Source organism: Leuresthes tenuis, unplaced genomic scaffold (genome assembly GCF_036924035.1).
Source record: "Leuresthes tenuis unplaced genomic scaffold, fLeuTen1.0.hap1 SCAF_15, whole genome shotgun sequence".
Lineage (NCBI taxonomy): Eukaryota > Metazoa > Chordata > Actinopteri > Atheriniformes > Atherinopsidae > Leuresthes > Leuresthes tenuis.
Genome location: NW_027325369.1, coordinates 4,891,812 through 4,910,234, shown reverse-complemented (window position 1 = coordinate 4,910,234; position 18,423 = coordinate 4,891,812). Strand labels below are relative to the sequence as shown.

The window sequence follows — 18,423 nt, the reverse complement described above, 5'->3', positions numbered from 1 at the left end:
GAACGCAGCATCTTGTCAGGGGCGGGTAGGCGCTAACTGTGCAGTATGGCGGACGATGGAGACAGTTTGAGCGGACCAGTTGACACAAGCGGTGGGCAAGGGGCAGCGGATGACTCAGGCGGGCTCGGATTAGGCGGAATGTTGCTGAATATCAGCGTTTTGGTTCTGGTAGTGGTGGTTTGTCTGGCGGTGTACCGGCGGTGGGGCAGGCGGCTCGGCTCTGACGCGGCCCGTAGCGACGAGGCCTCGGCGCTTCCCAAGATGAGGAGACGGGACTTCACTTTGGAGCAGCTGCGGGAGTACGACGGGCTCCAGAACCCCCGCATCCTCATGGCTGTCAACATGAAAATTTTTGATGTGACATGTGGCAAAAAGTTTTATGGCAAAGGTGAGTGGGCAATGTGTGGGTGATTCTCTTAAGAGGGGGTGAGTAAGAGGACACGTTGCCGCCTGTAGTGGGTCGTCCTGGAGCAAAATTTGGGCGCAAACCGTTTTAGCTTAGCTCTTTGGCTTTGTGTTTTTGAATGGGATGCTAGTTGCTAGCTAAATAGCGTGACTTTTGAGGTCGTTGTGAAAACACCTCAACGTTCAGTAGGCGGTACTTGAGCACCGTAAGCAAGTGGCACTGTTTTTGTTGAACTTAGTTTGTCACGAATGCTGTGAAAGATTTGGAAATATACTCTGCTAACGTTAGCTTGTTAGCCAGTTGACATGCAGACAGTGCAGTCTGGCTGTGTTGTCTGTACCTGATGATGGGACTCAGCCTACATCAAAATTGGAAACCGCTCGAGGAATTTTAACCACCACGTCTTGCTGCTTGGATACTTTTATTGGGGCTGTCTGTGTGTATGAAAGTTAAATTGGTAAATGGAACTCAAGTCAGAGAAAGTGAGCGAGTTAACAAATATATTCCAGACACCAAACGTCTCCATTCTCTTCTAATAATAAAAGCCTCTCGGCAGTCCCTCCATACTTCGCAGACTCACCTGTCAACTCTGCACTAAACTGAAATAATTCTAACTCCCAGCAGTTTCAGCTGTCCGTCTGCTCCACTCCGCCAGAACAGAGTCAAGTAGGCCCGAATCTGTCCACATCACCAGATCGTGACACGGTTTCAGACCCACGTTGGACTTGACTCGGTCCAACTTCTTATCCTCTTATCTTAAAGTGTAGAGCTGGTGTTCACGCTGGACTCAGAACGGAGGCGGTTTGAGAATGCATGTGCCAGTCGACGGTGTTGTCACTGATGATGGGTTTTAAAGTCTGATTTAGGTTTTTGAGGCAAAGAGTATTTTGTCACTTTCAGCTTTGGGTAAAACAGACAGTTTTCGCTGTTCCAGCAATGCTCTGAATGATCCAGTTTGTCATGAAGTTAGACTTGTGAATTAGCCAAAAAGATTGAAATGGGCCGGTTGCATCCCTGGTCTGCCTGTGTAAGGCAACTGGGGCTGTCATTTAAACCTGACCATCTCCACTATGTAAGAATATTGATTTTATTAAAAGCTTGCATCTTCCCCAAAGACAGAAATCTGAGTGTTGTTGGTGCTGCCTGTTTCTTTGGCTTCGGTTCACGTTGGATTTGTAGTTTTATCTGTAAATCGCTTGATGTAAGTTGTGCGAGGGAAGAGTATTTCTTATCTTTAAGGCGATAAGGTGCTCTCCTTTGTGGACTCCAGCAGATCTTTCCTTGTGTTTCTAATTTTTTCTTTTAAATGGTGAAAAACATAGTATTGGGGGGGGGACTGGAGTTTTCACATGCTCATCAGGTGACGCTCAAGGATGACAAAGGCTTAAACATGGAAAAACTCATTTTCAGCCTTTAGCAAAATTTCTCAGACAATATCTGCCTACTGCCTCCCTGCAGATATCTGACATCTCAGCATGGCTCGCATAGCACAATGTGTCATCCCTTGTAGGACGCAGAGGATGGTTGAATTGTGAAATGGTAAGATTGTGAATATGACACAAAGTATGGAGGGATAACTTCGAGGGATGGAAGCAGTTGCGTGACAGGACAGCGAGAAGGGCTGGACATGATGAGATGTAACTGATGAAATTCATTTACTGGCTGTATGTTGGTCACATTACTTGAGTATCACACAACTGAAAGCAACAAATCATCAAATTTGAGTGCTTGAAATAAATTTAAAGAAAAAAACAACATGTGGTGTTGATTGCTTTAAAGTCAGCTGATTATATTTGCAGGTACCTTTTATATCCGCCAGCTACTTGGTTACATCTCTGCGTCTCCAAAGATACGGTAGAGGTAATTTTGAATGTTTAATTTTCCTTTTCTCACAGGCGGTGCCGATCATATGGATTTAATTGAGTTTAAGCAAAGCTGCAGCTGATAACTCAAATATATCCTCTAATAACTGGTCATTAAGGGAAAAGCTGTTACCAAAAAGTGAAAAGTGGACTTGGTTATCAACACAGCCTGAGCTGATGCATTCAGACCGTTTTTCATAGTCAACAGCAGTCCAGACTGCAAATATATTACATTTATTCTCGTATGTGACAAAGAAATGGCTGCTTTCAGTAAATGTTTGTTGTTGTGTTGCTGTCTTTGGGTGACTTGGTGATTTATCCGTTCCTAAGTCATTGCAGCCCAGTTGGACCTCTTATGCACCCTTGAGACCATTAAACGCTCTCCTCTGAGTGTGAGACTCGCAGACAGCGCAGCGTATCACATTGCTCCATTGATTTCATGTTGATTTTTATCTTACAGCCTTTATAAACATGTTATGAAAGTAGAAAATCTGCTTATTCACTGTCTAAAATCAGTTTTCTGGAAAAAGATGCATGTCTTGAGTTCACCGGCGCCATATGTCGCTGCCTTGGAAGGCTTTAATGCAAAGCAGCAGCAGGAGTCATGAGATGAGATAACTAATTTTGACTACTTTTTTCCCCCTGTAAATTATGTCAATTAGTTGATGAATGGCAAAAAACTCTGTTTTGACTCTTATTCACACTTTCTTTCATCCTCTTCTTCTTCCCCAGATGGCCCTTACGGTATTTTCGCAGGCCGGGATGCTTCGAGAGGTCTGGCAACTTTCTGTCTGGAGAGAGATGCCCTGAGGGACGAGTACGACGACTTGTCAGACCTCAGTGCAGTACAGATGGAGAGCGTGAGGGAGTGGGAGATGCAGTTCAAGGGTAGGCTTTTAAAGAAACAACAGAGAGAACGCTCCGTGGATATTGATTTGGTGTAGATTCCACTCTTTCCACCTACGATTTCTGATGTGTCGGTGTGTCCGCATTTCAGTCACTACCCTCAGACTCCTTCCGTTGTCATTCTGAGTTTAGCTTTTAAAAGATATTGTACGTGAGAGCAAAGAAGCAAACTGGTTTGACACTGAGTGAGAGATGGAATTCAGATGCATAGTGAGAAATATTGATGTTACAGATATAGTATTAAGTGTTCACAGAAAATATGTAGATGCTGTATTGTATCACTATTAAGTTTAAAAATACAGAGACGTGAATTTTAGTCAATATCCTCCCTGCAGCTATCCATTATTTTAATGATCAATTAGTCCGCCACTTTAATCGACTGATGAATCGAAAAATCGGATGCACCTTTCTTCTTTTTATTTGAAGATCTCGTGACTGAAATACAACAGAACAGTGGTAACTGTACCAAACAGGTGGATATCTATTGCAGTAAACCGTACTGCGTTTAACCCGCATCTTTTGTTGAAGCCTTCATCCCGCACCATAGAAAGCAGACGCACGTTTAAAACCGTCATGTTTAAAATCTTCAGCTGAGCGTGGTGGCTTTGTCTGTAGAATGCTGAGTCCTGAAAGCTCGAGGGGAGAGTTTGATATACACCCAAACACGGTCGCCTTCTCAAAAAAATTAACCAAAAATATCCATCAAGGGAGGTTTCGTTAGAAGTTTGGTTATTATTTTCTTTCTTTAATAGAGATAAAACTGCATTGTGCTAAATTAATTATTACAATTGAAAATTAAAAACACGGAAGAAGTTACTTGAATAAGTTGACCAGAAAACATTTTTGTCTCATCTGTCCATGATATTTATGTTTGAATCCTCTTTAAAGGGAGTCTCCACCTCCCATATTTAACTTAAAGTAACCTGTTCCAGAAATGTCTGATTATTGTTTTTGACCAGAGCTTTCGGAAGCATCCTGCTGTACATTATGCAGCGCAGTGGCTTATCTGTACGCTGTAAAGTTAGCGTTAGCCTCAACTTGCAACACACCAAGGATAAGAAAACAACAAACCACTGGCTATTAGCTGTAGCAGCCAAATGATTTCCAGCCACATGAGCACAATTAGCACAGCTGACTACACTGTATTTATCTTCACTTCGGACCTAAAGTGCCTGGGTGCAACGTGGAAGTCGTGCTGTTGTGATATGCTAGCTCGGCCTTACAGTGCACGCACTGTACAGTGTTTTCCCCGAGTTTGAGTGTGAAATGATCCCACACTTTTGATATTTTCTCCAGCCATCTTTATCACTTTTTCTGTCACTTTGTTACGTTTTAGCCCCGATCCTCCCACTTTACAGAGAGGTGACCTCTAACGGTTGAAAAGATTAAAAAGTAGTTCAAACGTAGGACCACAGTGGAGGCGTGTTTTCATGACGGTCACCCTGACCATTAAATGCTTAGACTGTCGTGATCCGATACATTGATTGTTTGGTCTCGCCAGTGTTACTATTTCCTCTTCGACTTTGGAAATGTCCAACTTGCTTCTTTCACTCTTCTCTTATATATTAATAGATGCACAGTAATGGAGAAAAGGGTCAACAGGTTGTTAGTTGTGCTCCTATAAGAGCACCGTGAAGAAGGTGTGTACATCTGGGCTCAGGAGCCCACGAACTGCAGACGATGATCGCACAGTTGTCTAAATTTCACTTTGAAATGAAAATTTTCCCACATTATTAGAGCAACTTTTTCTTGTTTCATTTGCTAAATAATCCAGATACTATATGAACTCATTCTATGAGACGTACTTGAAATAAGTCATGTAAGGGCTCCATTAATTTGACCAAAGAGTCACTTTCTGCTCTGAGCTGAGGCAGTTTGTTCTGTCACTTTATTTCTGACTGTTTTCCAAATGTGAAGAAATGTTTCTTCTAAAGCGAGCAGCAAGGTTTATTGGAGGCAAAACTAACAACCGACTGTGCAACAAAGCCAAACTAAAAATATTCCCCACATGTGCTGAAAAACAGTTATGACAGGAAACCCAGAAAGTGGAAGGAAACAAAGACCTTCATTTCACGATGTTTGTCATAATCTGAGGCTTATCCAGCAGCCTGTGTGCGTCTTACACAGTTTAGCTCATTGTAGTTTTCAAATGTGATTTCCCAAAGATGTGGTGTGTTAGTGTCTGAACTCTAATGGCTGAACTCTGTCAGGGTAACGTCACAAGTCTGAAAACACTAACAAGCTTCTTTTGAAACGGGACAGTGCAGCTTTTAGTGTCTGGCTGATTAAATCATGTAAGAAGTTGTCAGTAAATTACTCGCAGCATGTTTTATTTTAACTGCGCTCACTGGCCCTGTGCAGATTAATTTCTTTAATTAGTCAGGGGCCAGCTTTGGAGCCAGAACAGTTGCCTGATAAACCCATTATCTGAAAGTATTGGCACTTTCTGCTTCCAGCTGAAAAAAGAACGTTCCTCTTCTGGTGTGAAGAGAATATCTTTGGTTTTGTAATGTTGACTGTAAATGGTTTAGAATTCCTTAATTATTTGTTCTCATTATCAACTAATCTGATTATTTGGGTAGTTATCTGGTCTAAAAACCATCAAAAACTTTCCGTTATGGTTGTCTAAAACTCGGCGGGGGTGTCGTCAAATGTTTGCTCAGGAAGACAATAATCTATAGATTAAATGGTGAAGTTTCCGTCCTCAGTATTTATTTCCAAACACATTTTAACTTCCTGAAAATCAGCATGAATGAGAGAACAGCGGGTAAAGAAAAATGCATTTTATGAAGAAATCTAAAGGGATAAAATCTGACAATATTTAACTGAAATGATGGAATGTCCGTTTGAGTTGGCAACAACAGTTCTGGTACGTGGTTCGAGTTTTTAATCATTAATCTCATTATTATTATTATTAGATAATGTGGTAAACTGGTGAGAGCAAACAAATTCACATGAATCAGAAATGAACAAAGTAAATGCAGCTCTGACGAGCTGAAAATGGTTTTTAGCATTAAAGTTCTACATTCTTGTACTTCCTTTCAGAAAAATACGATTATGTCGGGAGGTTGCTGAAGCCTGGCGACGAGCCGTCGGAGTACACAGATGAGGAGGACATCAAGGACCACCTGAAACACGACTGAGCAGTTCCATCACACCGACCAAAGCCAGAAGCCCCAAACAGCTGCGACAGACCGCCCCAGACTCTCCTTCTTCTCCTGCTCCATCAATATACCCTACACTCCCTTCCCCTGCATCACTCTTTGAACTCCTCACCCCACCCCCCCATTGAATCTGTCTGGAGCTGGGGCTGTTTTGGAAGGGCAGGACTCAAGTCTTGACGGCCAGACCTCCCTCCCTCCCTCCCGCCTTCTTCATTTAACGAAGACTACCATCAGAGAGCGATTAGGAAGCTTCGATGAAGAGCTTAAACAGCAGCTAACATGTCTGGGGGGGAGGAGATGACTAATGCCACTAGATGTATTTGAAAGAAAAGCCTAAAATATCTTAGTCGTCTGTCCGGGTGGGAACAGTGTGGTCACTACAGGGCGTTGGGTGGAGGTTGGTCGGGAGATGTCAGAGAAACACATTGGTCTGAGATGATCAGTGAATCGGGATGGGGAAACAGATTTCTCTCTCTTTTTATCTTTGGTTTAGTCACATTGCAACTGAAACTGCTTTGGCTTCGGACAGCTTATCAATCAATGAGTCAATCAATTCTGTTTCTTTTTTTTTGTTGTTATTTTCTTTTGTTCAGATCATTTTCCCTCCGTATTAAGAGGGCAGTGCTGTGGCCTAACCAAAGGCAATTGGCAGGGCATCGCATTTTCCTGTTGTGTTTGTAGTGTATGCACTACTAGTTTTCTTTGTTTGTCACCATGTGATTGTATTTGTTGTGTAGCATAGGGAGCCGGGGGGCATGCGGGAGGGAAGTTTGTTTTTCTTTTTCTATATTATTTCTTTCTTTTTTTTTTCCTTTTTGGATGGGGTGTATGTGGGGGAGGGTCAGAGGTCCTTGCCATATAAAACCCGTTTTCGAAGCTCATCAGATGGACTAAATCACTGATTGGGAAAACAAAGGGAAGATTATAAGGCAGTCCTAATCAATCGACTCAATTGTTTACATGCCTCACAAGCCAGCTGCAAGTCTGTAGATTCCCCCTGAAAATGGTCCAAGTATTTACTGTGCCTTATTTTGCTCGTTGTGTCAGTGCTGACCGGTCTAACGTTCAGGCGAGTGGAGGGATGGGAGGTGTTGGTTTTTCTTAGACTCGGTCCCCCAGACTTTAAAAGAGGCATATGATGTGTCGGTCGTCCACACACAGACTGTAATATTTCCCTACTTCACAAACTCTGTAAATAGTCCTAACGAATTACTCAGTGTTACTGCCATATTTATGTAGTGGATGAACTCCATATACGTATAATGCTATGTTGTATTGGCCAAAACCCCCATTGTTTGTTTTGTTTTGTTTTGTTTTTTTTCGTTTTTTTTCTCTTTCAATTGTTTTTAATGTGGGTGAATTTCCCAAAAAAATAAATAAATAAAGAATAAAAATGAGCGTTGCAAAGTGCTGCAGGGTGGGACCGAGAGCTGTTCTTGCGAATTTTTGTTCGTAGACATCGCTTATCCTGTAAATATATCTGTCATTTTATTAAAGCATGTGCAACAACAAAGTGAGCTATGCCGAAGTTCCACCACATCATGTATTTAATTGTTGGGTGTGCGTGCGCGCGTATGTGAGTGTGTGTGTCTGCGTGACAGAGGCAGGAAGGGATTTGTTCATGCATAATAAATCAGTTTGGTTAATAATGGAAGATGTCTGGTGTTTATTTGCTCTAAGAGTGCCACAATTGGGGCGCTGCCGGGAAAATGGTTGACCCCTAAGTGTCTTTCCATCAGGCTTGTTTGCCTCCAAGTCAGATTCCCAGACTGTGAGAGAGGGAGGTTAAATGTTTGCTTTAAGCTTGTCTAATGATGATAAATTCAAACTCAACAGCTGAGACCAAGTTTAAACTTCTAAAGTTTGTTGATCTGAGGCTGTAAAAAGACAAGAACTCCAGTATTTTATTTTATAGCAGTCAAAATGATATCGGGTGTTGAAAAGCACTGGGTCAAATAGATGGAAGAAAGCTGAAAACCGTGGTTACTCATTAGACATCGAGGCGGAAGTAGCTAATTTATTGAATCATTACTTAGAGTGTAAGCTGTGGATATTTGAAAAGCTGCCTTTGGAAGAAACGGAGGGAAAGAAGTCCTTTCAGTTTTCAGAAATTAATACAAAATATCATTTTAGAAATTAGAAATACTCAAATGTGGTCATGTAAGACTCAGAATTTACTGTACTCTCAAAAGAGAAGACATAGAAATTTTATTTAACTTATTCAGCATTAAACAAACAGTTAATATATGCCCAGCTGGTCGAGGCGGATGGCCACCCTTCCTGAGTCTGGTTCTGCCAGAGGTTTCTTCCTGTTAAAAGGGAGTCGTTCCTTTCCACAGTCGCCACAGGCACGCTCAAGACAGGAGATTGGACTGAAGACAAGTTTCGGTGCAATCTGTTGGTTTCCTTAGCTAGGACATTGTTTTTGAATAGGCTCTATATGAATTAATTGGATTATTTTGAAATTAATTAATTAGATTTCATTGGATTATGATTACAATGAATTGAATTCCAATTGTCTTGAATTGGATTATATTATTTAAGTGCCTTGAGATGACATTTGTTGTAACTTGGCGCTATATAAATAAACTGAATTGAAATTGATTGATATAAAACGCTTTCTTAATCTATAGCAAAGCTTCACATCTCTGTGCCTGCAATCAAACATCGCTTTGCTAAATTCTTGAGATTTTAGCAAAAACCACTCACAATGAAAAGTGCTGAATTCTCTGAGGACAAGAAACTTTAAAGAGATCAGAGTGGGAAATCTGAGGGGTCTTTGATAGCAGGGTAAGTGTTTCAGTTACACAGCATGATCACATGGTTAATTATATGACCATGCGCGTGCTCAGTACCTACAAAATGAGTTGTCCTTAGATGTTTAATTTCTATTCTAAAAAACTATACTATAAAGAGATTTTAGAATAAAGAACATTTGTGTTTACATTTCTGTGGGCATTCGTGGCTCACGGAAGTATTACCACATTAATTCATCGCTGACATCACAGACAAATCTTTCATGCGGAGCCATGGTGGTTCCCATCTATGAACAGCTACCTAACAGCGCCCCCTCTACTGTCGCGGCGAAACGTGGAACTACATCTGCTATTTGTGTGTGTGTGTGCGTGTTTGAGCAGAGTTACTGTTGTTGCACATCGACCAAACGCCGCTGTGTGAAGCTAAAGCACCTTTGATCACTTTCAGCAAGATTCGGAGCGGCGATGAGTCTCATCCGTGGATGATCCGTAGAACATTCCACACCGACTTCATCCCTCCAGCAGCCTCACTACACACCACCGACATCTTGGCTGTTTTGGCTTCATCCAAAAACTGACCAAACTGCGTTAACATCCCCTAAAAAAATACCAGCCGCCTTTCCCCGCACCTCACACCCTTGGCAGCTCTTCAGTCTCCAACATCAGGTGAGTTATAAAGAGCAATAAGTTTGAACACATTTACTTAATCATTAGTTTGTAGACGGATTCCTCCGGTAGAGTCAGAGGGATTATAATGTGATGGTGTGTTTGTGCCTCAGGAGTGCAGTAATGGCAGAGCATCTCTCCCAGAGTGAGCTGGACTACCCATTCAAACTTCTGGAGTATATCAACGGCTTCAGGGTGTCAAAGGTCACATTTTTAGGGTTTCTTTGATCCACAGGTTTCAGTCTGCATCTCGGGAGCTACTACAATATATGTATTATTATTTAATCTGCTGCATCTGATATACTTACTGTGAATGCTGCACGGTTTGCATACTTTAGAAGAGTAGAGGTAACATAAACTGATACAGTGATGGATTATGCATCAGGAGAATGATTGTACTTTCTGACACTACAATAATGCTATGGTTACTTTGCACTCGTTATTGTATAATATTATACATATATCACAAACTTCCCGGCAATATAAAAAGCAGCTCAAAATAGCCCCAAATTCCTCCATATTCTTCACCCATCAACTCTTAATAGCAATGAAAACAATCAAAGTGTTAAGATCATTTACATTACATTACCTTATTTATAGCATGAGCAGAAATGTAGTACAAATCATTAAGTATGCAGAATATTGATTATACAAAGAGCACTGCACCCGCATATAACAGATAACACTTGCTTATAAGCACTTACTATGAATGAAGGGTGCCAAAATGTTGCACAGCTCTTGCTTATTTCAGCAGGTTTCTTAATTAGTGGAATGACCCTCAGGATATAAGATGCTAATAAATTACCCCCAATCTCTCATGTCCTCAGGTGATATTTTCAGCCTGTGAGCTGGGAGTGTTTGACCTCCTGCTGAAGTCCCAGGAGGCCCTGAGTGCCCAGCATGTGGCCCAGGAGCTGGGCAGCAATGTGGACGGGATGGAGAGGTTGCTGGATGCCCTGGTGGGCATCGAGATCCTGGAGGTGGAGAAGACAGATGGGACAGGTGCGAAGGATGATGAGAGTGGAGGTCCCGTTGGATGGATCATCATTAGGGATCTCCTGGTGTCACTGATAGGCACACTTGTATCAGTGAGACAGCAAAGCTAAACCAATTGAAAGCCAGCCAGAATTAATTACCACATTAAGAATCAAGATACAGAACATGGCCGGAAGTGCGTGAACACTGGAGCAGGTGTTTTAGGTTTTAGGAAGGTTTTACTTTGATTTAGCCACCTGTCTGCATAGTTGGAACAGGGATAGTATGTGAGGTATGTCTTTCATACGGAAGCTGAGAAAGGCCATGCTTTTTTTAAAAATCATTAACCCATGCTCACAGAATGAGTATTTCCTTATCTTAAGATAACAAAGCTATTTTTGTTGTACCAATAGATTTATTACGTGATAGCAAAGCTTATTTCTGAAGCTAATGCGTTGATATATTTTCTTCGTTTGTCCTGGTAAAGTTTGTTTTCCCGCCTCCACAAACAGGCAGGCAAGTGCAGTGAAACAGAGTGGTTAAAAATGATTGCAGGCAAGTCTGCTCTCTGCCTTCATACTACCCTCATGGTTCTTTATTTAAGAGTGCAGAGGGAACATGCCACCAATAACTACAGATGTAGATTCTATTCCGAGTTTATTTCTTTGTTAGGGTTTGAAAAGATGAATACTCAGTGACCTAACACTTGATTAGAATAAATGATCCAGGAAATTGAACTTAATTATCTGTCTGTGTGTGGGAGCCAGTGGGTGCCTATGTTTGATGTGAAGATCAGACATATGGTGTGTATGAGTGTTAATGGGAGATGTATTGACAACGTTCCATCTCACGGTCATAGAGGTGAAAAGAAACAACAACAAAAAAATAGGACTTGATATGACTTTTATAGGTTCATAGTTCACTGAAATCATCATGAAAAACAGAACCTGTGTAAATCTCTGCAGCGGAAACTGAGAACACGTATATAAAGAGACATTTTATTGTTATTATTTATGAGCGGGTAATAGATATATACAATAAATACAACCTCAGCTCAACAGCAACACATAACAGATTACAATGTCATTATTATTGAACGAAAAACTAAACCAAAATGCAGAATCAGCATGTGAAAAACTAAGTACACCCTATGATTCAGTACCTCTTAGAGCCACTTTTAGCAGCAATAACTAGAAGTAGCTAATTGTTTTCCATATGATGTCATCAGTCTCTCTTATTGTGGAGGGACTTTGGCCCACTCTTCTTTACAATGTTGCTTCAGTTCATTGAGGTTTGCGGCCATTGGTTTATGCACTGCTCTCTAAAGGTCCCACCACCGTATCTCAGTCAGGCTGAGGTCTGAACTTTGACTGGACCTTTTCAACACCTTGATTCCTCTCTTTGCCATTCTGTTGTAGATTTGCTGCTGTGTTTAGGATAATTGTCCTGTTGATGACCCAGTTTCAGCCCAGCTTTATCTGTTGGACAGATCACCTCACATTTATCCCTAGAATGCTTTGGTATACAGAGGAGTTCATGGTCCTGTAGTTTGTTCAGATTGAGCTTTGCAAACCAAAGCTGTGCTGCCATGTTCTTTTTAGAGAGAAGAGGCTTTCTCCTGTAACCCTTACCCGTCCTTTTCAAATTGTACTGCCATCAACATTAACATTTAACATGCTAACTGAGGCCTGTAGAGTCTGAGATGTAGCTCTTGGGTTTTTTGCAGTTTCTCTGAGCATTGCATGGTTTGAGCTTGGAGTGAACTTGCTGGGACGTCCACTCAAAGTTCATTGGTTTGCAACTGTCTTGAATGTTTTCCACTTGTGAATAATCTTTCTCACTGTAGAATGATGGACTCCACATTGTTTTAAAATAGCCTCTTCATAAAACTTAAATTGTTAGTGTCCAACAAAACGTACTTTCTTAGCCTCTGATGAGGCAATGCATTTGCTTCCATCCAGCTTCCAAAGCAAAACACATGAAAACGGTTGCATCTGGTCCGAACGGGTAACGCTTAGTGAGCAAAGTTTTTTTTATTAGTCGTCGATTTAGCTTATGTTCCCAAGCTTTCTGTTTGGTTTGCTACTTATTACTTTGCTTGTTAAAGCAGCGTTGTACAGCAGCACAGATGTGGCCAACCTTTACCTGGCCAAGGGCAGCGCCAAGTCTCTTCATGACATGATCATCTACCAGTCCCAAACCATCTACCCGCTGTGGAACAACATGGTGGATGCCATCAGGTCAGTGGTTTCCACTGATTTCAGATCACTGAGTGAGTGACTGAGTATAAACAGTAGTTTATTTTTCTCCATAATGCAGGGAGGGAAAGAATCAGAATGAAAAGACATTCGGTCTTCCATCTGAAGATGTCTTCCAAGCTCTTTACAGGTCGGTGTGGAGATTTTTCCATCACATGTTTTATTGTTTCATTTGGTCAGTTTGTTGTTGTGTTAATATTCAATTAAGACCCTGAAATACACCACGCAGATCAGAGGAGGAGATGAAGAAATTCATGGGTCTAATGAACTCCTCATGGGTCCTTGATGGACACGACATCGTGACAGCATTCAACCTCTCTTGCTTTCAGAGGATCGTGGATCTCGGAGGTAAGACAAGTGTCTTAGCTAGGTGCACCCCCTACTTGCCACCTTTGCTATTTCTAACTAAACAAGTCTGTAAACAGTTTGCTCTGACTGAATAACTCCCAGGTTGCACTGGTGCTCTGGCCCATGAGATTGCAAAGGCTTATCCCTCATCTTCCGTAACAGTGTTCGACCTGCCGAAAGTTGTAGAAGCAGCTCAGAAATATTTCTGGCAGGAGAACGATGCTGTTGCATTTCAAACTGGTGAGCCTCATTTCCCCTCATTCACCATTTCAGATCGAAATACATGAACATGGATGTTCTACAAGGTTGAATATAAATATGTGTGGCAATGAATAGTTTGATGTTTGGGGGGGTCGGACCAACAGAATTATGACAAATTTTGGTTGGGTCACTTTTACAAAGCTCAGGCGTTCATGTGCTTGAATCTTCCACACAGGAGATTTCTTCAGTGGTGAAATTCCTGGTGCTGATTTGTATGTTCTGGCCAGAATTATTCATGACTGGCCTGAGGAGAAGTGCCTGACACTGCTGAAAAAGATATATGACACTTGTAAACCCGGTGAGTTTAAAGGTTCCCTTTGAGTTTTTGTGTTTTGGTGAAAAACACTTGATGGAAACTCTTCTTTTATTTGTTCACATAAATACCACAAGGATCATATAAAAGTACATGCTTGTACCAACTGATGAATTTGTGGCTTGATGTTTTTATTTAAACCTGCCTTGTTTTAAAATGATGTATTTTTTGTTAATCCATACTGCATTTAAACTCAGTCATCAGATTTGTGTCATGTTTAGTGTCATCTGATTTTTGTCTGCATACATGAAACATTTTTCAGGCAATAACTCTTTTATTTCCAATTTTCAGTAATGGATGCTCATGCTTCCTTGTTGAGACACGAGACGATCTGAACCCTTCTTTGATTTATACACACAGCCCAGTTCATCTTTTTTCAGTGTCTTTCTCTGCTGTGTCTTTCAGGCGCCGGTGTCCTGCTGGTGGAAGCGATGCTGTTTGAAAACAGGCGTGGGCCTGTCATGGCTCAGATTTTCTCCCTAAACATGCTGGTGCAGGCTGAGGGCAGGGAGCGCCCACCATCCAAATACACCCACATGCTCAACAAGACAGGCTTCCAAGACGTTCAGGTCTGCAGAACTGGCAAGTCCTACGACGCCATCTTGGCCATCAGATGAGCTCAGCAAACACTCAAGTCATCTGTCTTGGAAAGTTAAAAAAGAAAACTGCACTGGAAAGTGGCTTTGTAAATGAATATGTCGTACACACATATCTCAAGTTTTTGTCACGGTAAACCCCAGTTCCGTTTTTCTATGTGTTCACAACCTTCTAAGGCTCATATTAATGCAAACATTCTCAGGCCTCAGGTTGCTGCCGTATAAAATTTTGATCAACACAGTGTAAGTTATCCTGATGACAGATTTCTGCATCTTGCAACATTTTGAGACAAATGTGAAGCTGATTGTAGTTTGGAGTTAGATGAAAAGGCAGAAACCACAGTCATGATAGTAAATGACAGGAAACTACATGTAAAGCAACCACTAGCTTCAGCCCGATGGTTTGGCCTGACACAACAATTAAAAATAGGAAAACAGCTGGCCTGTTCATTTGAGACTGGGAGGCTACTTTAGAACTCTATCACCTCTTATCTTCTTAATTGTATCTGTATATATTTGAAAGAAGTGGTACATCTACAATGGGTTCTATTTCCTCTCTAAGCTAAGCTGGTTTTAGCATCATACTTGATGCAGAGTAGCTCAATCTGCTCATCTCTCAATTCAGCGCAAAAAAGGAAAATAGTTAGTATTTGTCAACTGTTACTCCTTTTAAGGTTTCTCATAGCCCCCCTATGTAGTTTCTGTTGTTAATTTTGCATTGATGAATATACACTGGTTTGGATTTGGCTACCGAAGCCACTATTGATGTTAACTAAAAACATATCACAGTAGATTTAGAGGCTTACATAAATAAGTTTAATTTAGTTTATGTGCATAGTGCCAGTTCACAATAGAATAATTTCAGAGCTCTCATTGAAAAAGTAATTTGGAAATGTTAGCATGCTATGATGCTAAATTATATTACCTTCTTAAAATGCAAAGTCTGAAGTATCACACATGCTAATATTTTAAATAAGAGCACTTTTCATATTAGCTTAACCTTAGCTAATTGCAAAATATTTGCATGCTAAAATGCTACAGAAGATAACCATCTCAAAAAATGCTAGAATGTACAATTTCTGACAATATGAAATGTGTTAGCACCAATTAGTAAAATATAGCCTGCTAACACACTACGTAAAATTTCTTCCTCGGAAAATTGGACAAAACAGCGTTGTTGTTTTTTTTGCTAATTATATACATACTAGTGTGCGAAAATTACCACGTTAAAATGTAAATCTTATTAGCATACTCATTGTAAGCAGGTTAGCATGCTTACATTTACATGCTATCCCTAGACTCACAAAAACGTTTGCGTGATACTAACTTATAAGCTCATTTCAAATTTTAGTAACAGTAGTAATAGTGAAGTGATACCACAGCTAACGTTTTTACATCATCAAGAACCAACACATCCAATAGTGCTGTCTTTTATATAAAAATTGCAGTTTTGTTTTCTGGGTTCCTTCAGACTTAATTGTTGTATCTCTGTGTGGGTGTGTTTTCACATGTGCAATCATAAAATCACTCATTGTAGCAATGTTTATTCAGCAGATGTGTATAGGAATACCATTTACAAAACTATTTTAGGTATCAGCAACTGTGTATGACTTCTCTGAGTTCTCAACCATTTGGCTATTTTTTTATGTCTGGCAAATAATGTCTCCGTCACAAGTACAGTCACCCTATAATCACCCTATAGAAAGAAATATGTTGGATGTTTAGACCTTTAGCAGATATTCCAGGGATTTCTATTTTTATCTTTTTATATATAACTGGTTTATGATATATGTTTTGGGCAGTCTCGCACACTGCCAAGAGAAATGTTCTCCAAAAATATGTGCACATGCAAATTATTTTACCTTTTGGTTAGTAATTTGTTATTGTATATTCTATAAATTAGTAACATCAAAAATCAAGTATAAATTAAATAACAAGCTTTACAAAATATATGTGTGGTTATCATTGAAAGAATGAAAGAGGTATAACTGAACATGAAGTTAAATGAGAATAAAAACATTATTATTAATTACTATCATTTCAAGGAATATCATATCCAGTTTATCCATCTTGTAGTGTTAACTATAATTAATTTCATGATCTAATGAATCTTGTCAAGTATCTGCTGTTAGTGGTTCTTAGACGTTGAGATTTAAAATCCCCAGAGAGTAGTGTGCTGTGAAGCTGTGTTGTGTTTAAATGTGTGTCTGCCCAATCCCTGTTCACAGTGATGAGTTCAGGTTCCTTCTCAGACTGCACGTAAAACAGGTCCAACGCAACCCTTCATGATGTGCTTCCCCAATTAAAAGTTTTTCATTTTCCTGGTTGACAGAAAATAGCTGTAATGTTGTCTTTTGATGCATTTCTGGGTCCATTTAACTGTTTTATGTATTTTGTTTGTGATTTATGGCGTTACTTAGTGATACTGGCAGCAGCAGGTGTAAATGAACATCTGAAATGAGTCTCAGCTCCAAACACCTGCTGATTAAAATTATATGCGCGTTGTTTGCAGCTCCAGCGAAGAATTCTCTTTCTAACATGCTTGTGTGCCACTGACTTTGTGACTATAATTGATCAGTATGTGCAAAAGAAACTGAATCAACACATGGTGCTCTGAGCTTGTTTTGTGTTCTGTTATTTTACCACACATGTTGAAAGCAGAGACACACAAAATGCTTATCCTCAATAAAAAGTTGATTTTTTTTTAGTGATCTTTCTATTAGAAAACATGTATGTGTAAACAGCCTCAAGGTGATGATTTTTTTTTTTACTCCCCTACAAACTGTGAGATATAATAAGAACAAATCTCCACTCGCCCCCCCTCAAGCACTCCAGGGGGAGTTTCTGGCCTGTAAATGTGCACAACAAAACACTCAAAGAAAGCTCTTCAAACCTGTAGATATCCAAACATGCCTGTGTTAAATCAGCAAAAACAACTGGACCAAACCACACTGTTAGAGAAGCTAAGAAGAACAGGCGCACACATACTGTTATTCCATATGTGGCAGGAGTCTCAGAGAAACTTAGAAGGATCTTCTCCAAACATGACATTCCACTGCAAAAACATTGCAGAGCTACCTCTTCAGGTCAAGACTCAGCAGTGCACCTACATCTCAAGGAAAAAGGACACTCTTTTGAGGGTAGTAAAGTCCACATTCCGGACAGAGAAGACAGATGGTTTGAGAGAGGAATCAAGGAAGCCATCTATGTTAAACTAGAAAACACATCTTTGAACAGAGGAGGTGGTCTCAGGTATCACCTTCCCAGCACCTACAATGCAGCATTGTCTCTTCTTTCCAGGCAGTTTCACAATCATTCACACCTTGGATCCTGTGACCAAAACCCGTCAATTCAGGCAGGTAGACAATTCAGAGGTGATGATGACTACTGACACACATGTAGGTATGAGGATTCAGTGACACATGTGACTCTGATGACCCTCTCTGCTTATAAGCTTATGCTCCCCACCATTTATTTTAGAAGTGAAGAAGCATTTTGGATGAGAGGTGAAACGTCTCCAAGATCCTAGAAGAAGTCCAGTTGCCCTTAGTCGAGCTCTTGTGATTACCATGACCTGGGTGACTGATAATTTTCATCAACACGTGGATAACAAAATTCAGTGTTCTTCAGCAGGAGTCAGAATAACATAGCTTTATGGTTAACAAACTTTTTTGCTGTTGCATTAAGGTGTTTAAAGTCAAAATGAACATGTATATATATAAAATGTATATATCTATATATACATGTTCATTTTGAGTTTAAACACCTTAATGCAACAGCATAAAATATAGATCTATCTATATCTATAGATAGATCTATATATATATGAAGAATAATTCTAAGCTTAAACTATTATCTTGTTTTTACATTACTTTCACTTACAAATAGGGATGAATATCTTTTAGATTATTT

The 18,423-nt window shown here is 40.3% G+C and overlaps 2 protein-coding genes across 3 annotated transcripts; both read left to right on the top strand.

Annotated features, from left to right (window-relative positions):
* On the top strand, positions 1 to 7,992 carry pgrmc2 (progesterone receptor membrane component 2). Of its 2 annotated transcripts, none has more exons than XM_072365180.1 (3): positions 1 to 382; positions 3,001 to 3,156; positions 6,220 to 7,992. In XM_072365180.1, the coding sequence occupies exons 1-3, from the start codon at positions 46 to 48 to the stop codon at positions 6,315 to 6,317; spliced, it is 591 nt and encodes a 196-aa protein (XP_072221281.1). In that variant the 5' UTR covers positions 1 to 45; the 3' UTR covers positions 6,318 to 7,992. The 2 variants fall into 2 exon arrangements, with proteins under 2 accessions (XP_072221281.1, XP_072221280.1); XM_072365179.1 differs by having other exon boundaries at positions 1 to 388.
* Positions 7,993 to 9,439: 1,447 nt separating this feature from the next.
* asmt2 (acetylserotonin O-methyltransferase 2) lies at positions 9,440 to 17,113 on the top strand. The gene is made up of 9 exons (XM_072365859.1): positions 9,440 to 9,760; positions 9,874 to 9,964; positions 10,588 to 10,762; positions 12,846 to 12,975; positions 13,055 to 13,123; positions 13,223 to 13,341; positions 13,444 to 13,581; positions 13,778 to 13,900; positions 14,321 to 17,113. Exons 2-9 carry the CDS (start codon positions 9,884 to 9,886, stop codon positions 14,530 to 14,532), a joined length of 1,047 nt encoding a protein of 348 aa, XP_072221960.1. The 5' UTR covers positions 9,440 to 9,760; positions 9,874 to 9,883; the 3' UTR covers positions 14,533 to 17,113.
* Positions 17,114 to 18,423: the final 1,310 nt, after the last annotated feature.

Coding starts and splice junctions, on each gene's coding strand:
- asmt2 (XM_072365859.1), top strand. CDS start 9,884: ATGGCAGAGCATCTCTCCCAGAGTGAGCTGGACTACCCATTCAAACTT. Junction 13,582..13,777: donor TGCTGTTGCATTTCAAACTG/GTGAGCCTCATT, acceptor TCTTCCACACAG/GAGATTTCTTCAGTGGTGAA. Junction 13,901..14,320: donor ATATGACACTTGTAAACCCG/GTGAGTTTAAAG, acceptor TGTGTCTTTCAG/GCGCCGGTGTCCTGCTGGTG.
- pgrmc2 (XM_072365179.1), top strand. CDS start 46: ATGGCGGACGATGGAGACAGTTTGAGCGGACCAGTTGACACAAGCGGT. Junction 389..3,000: donor CAAAAAGTTTTATGGCAAAG/GTGAGTGGGCAA, acceptor CTTCTTCCCCAG/ATGGCCCTTACGGTATTTTC. Junction 3,157..6,219: donor GTGGGAGATGCAGTTCAAGG/GTAGGCTTTTAA, acceptor ACTTCCTTTCAG/AAAAATACGATTATGTCGGG.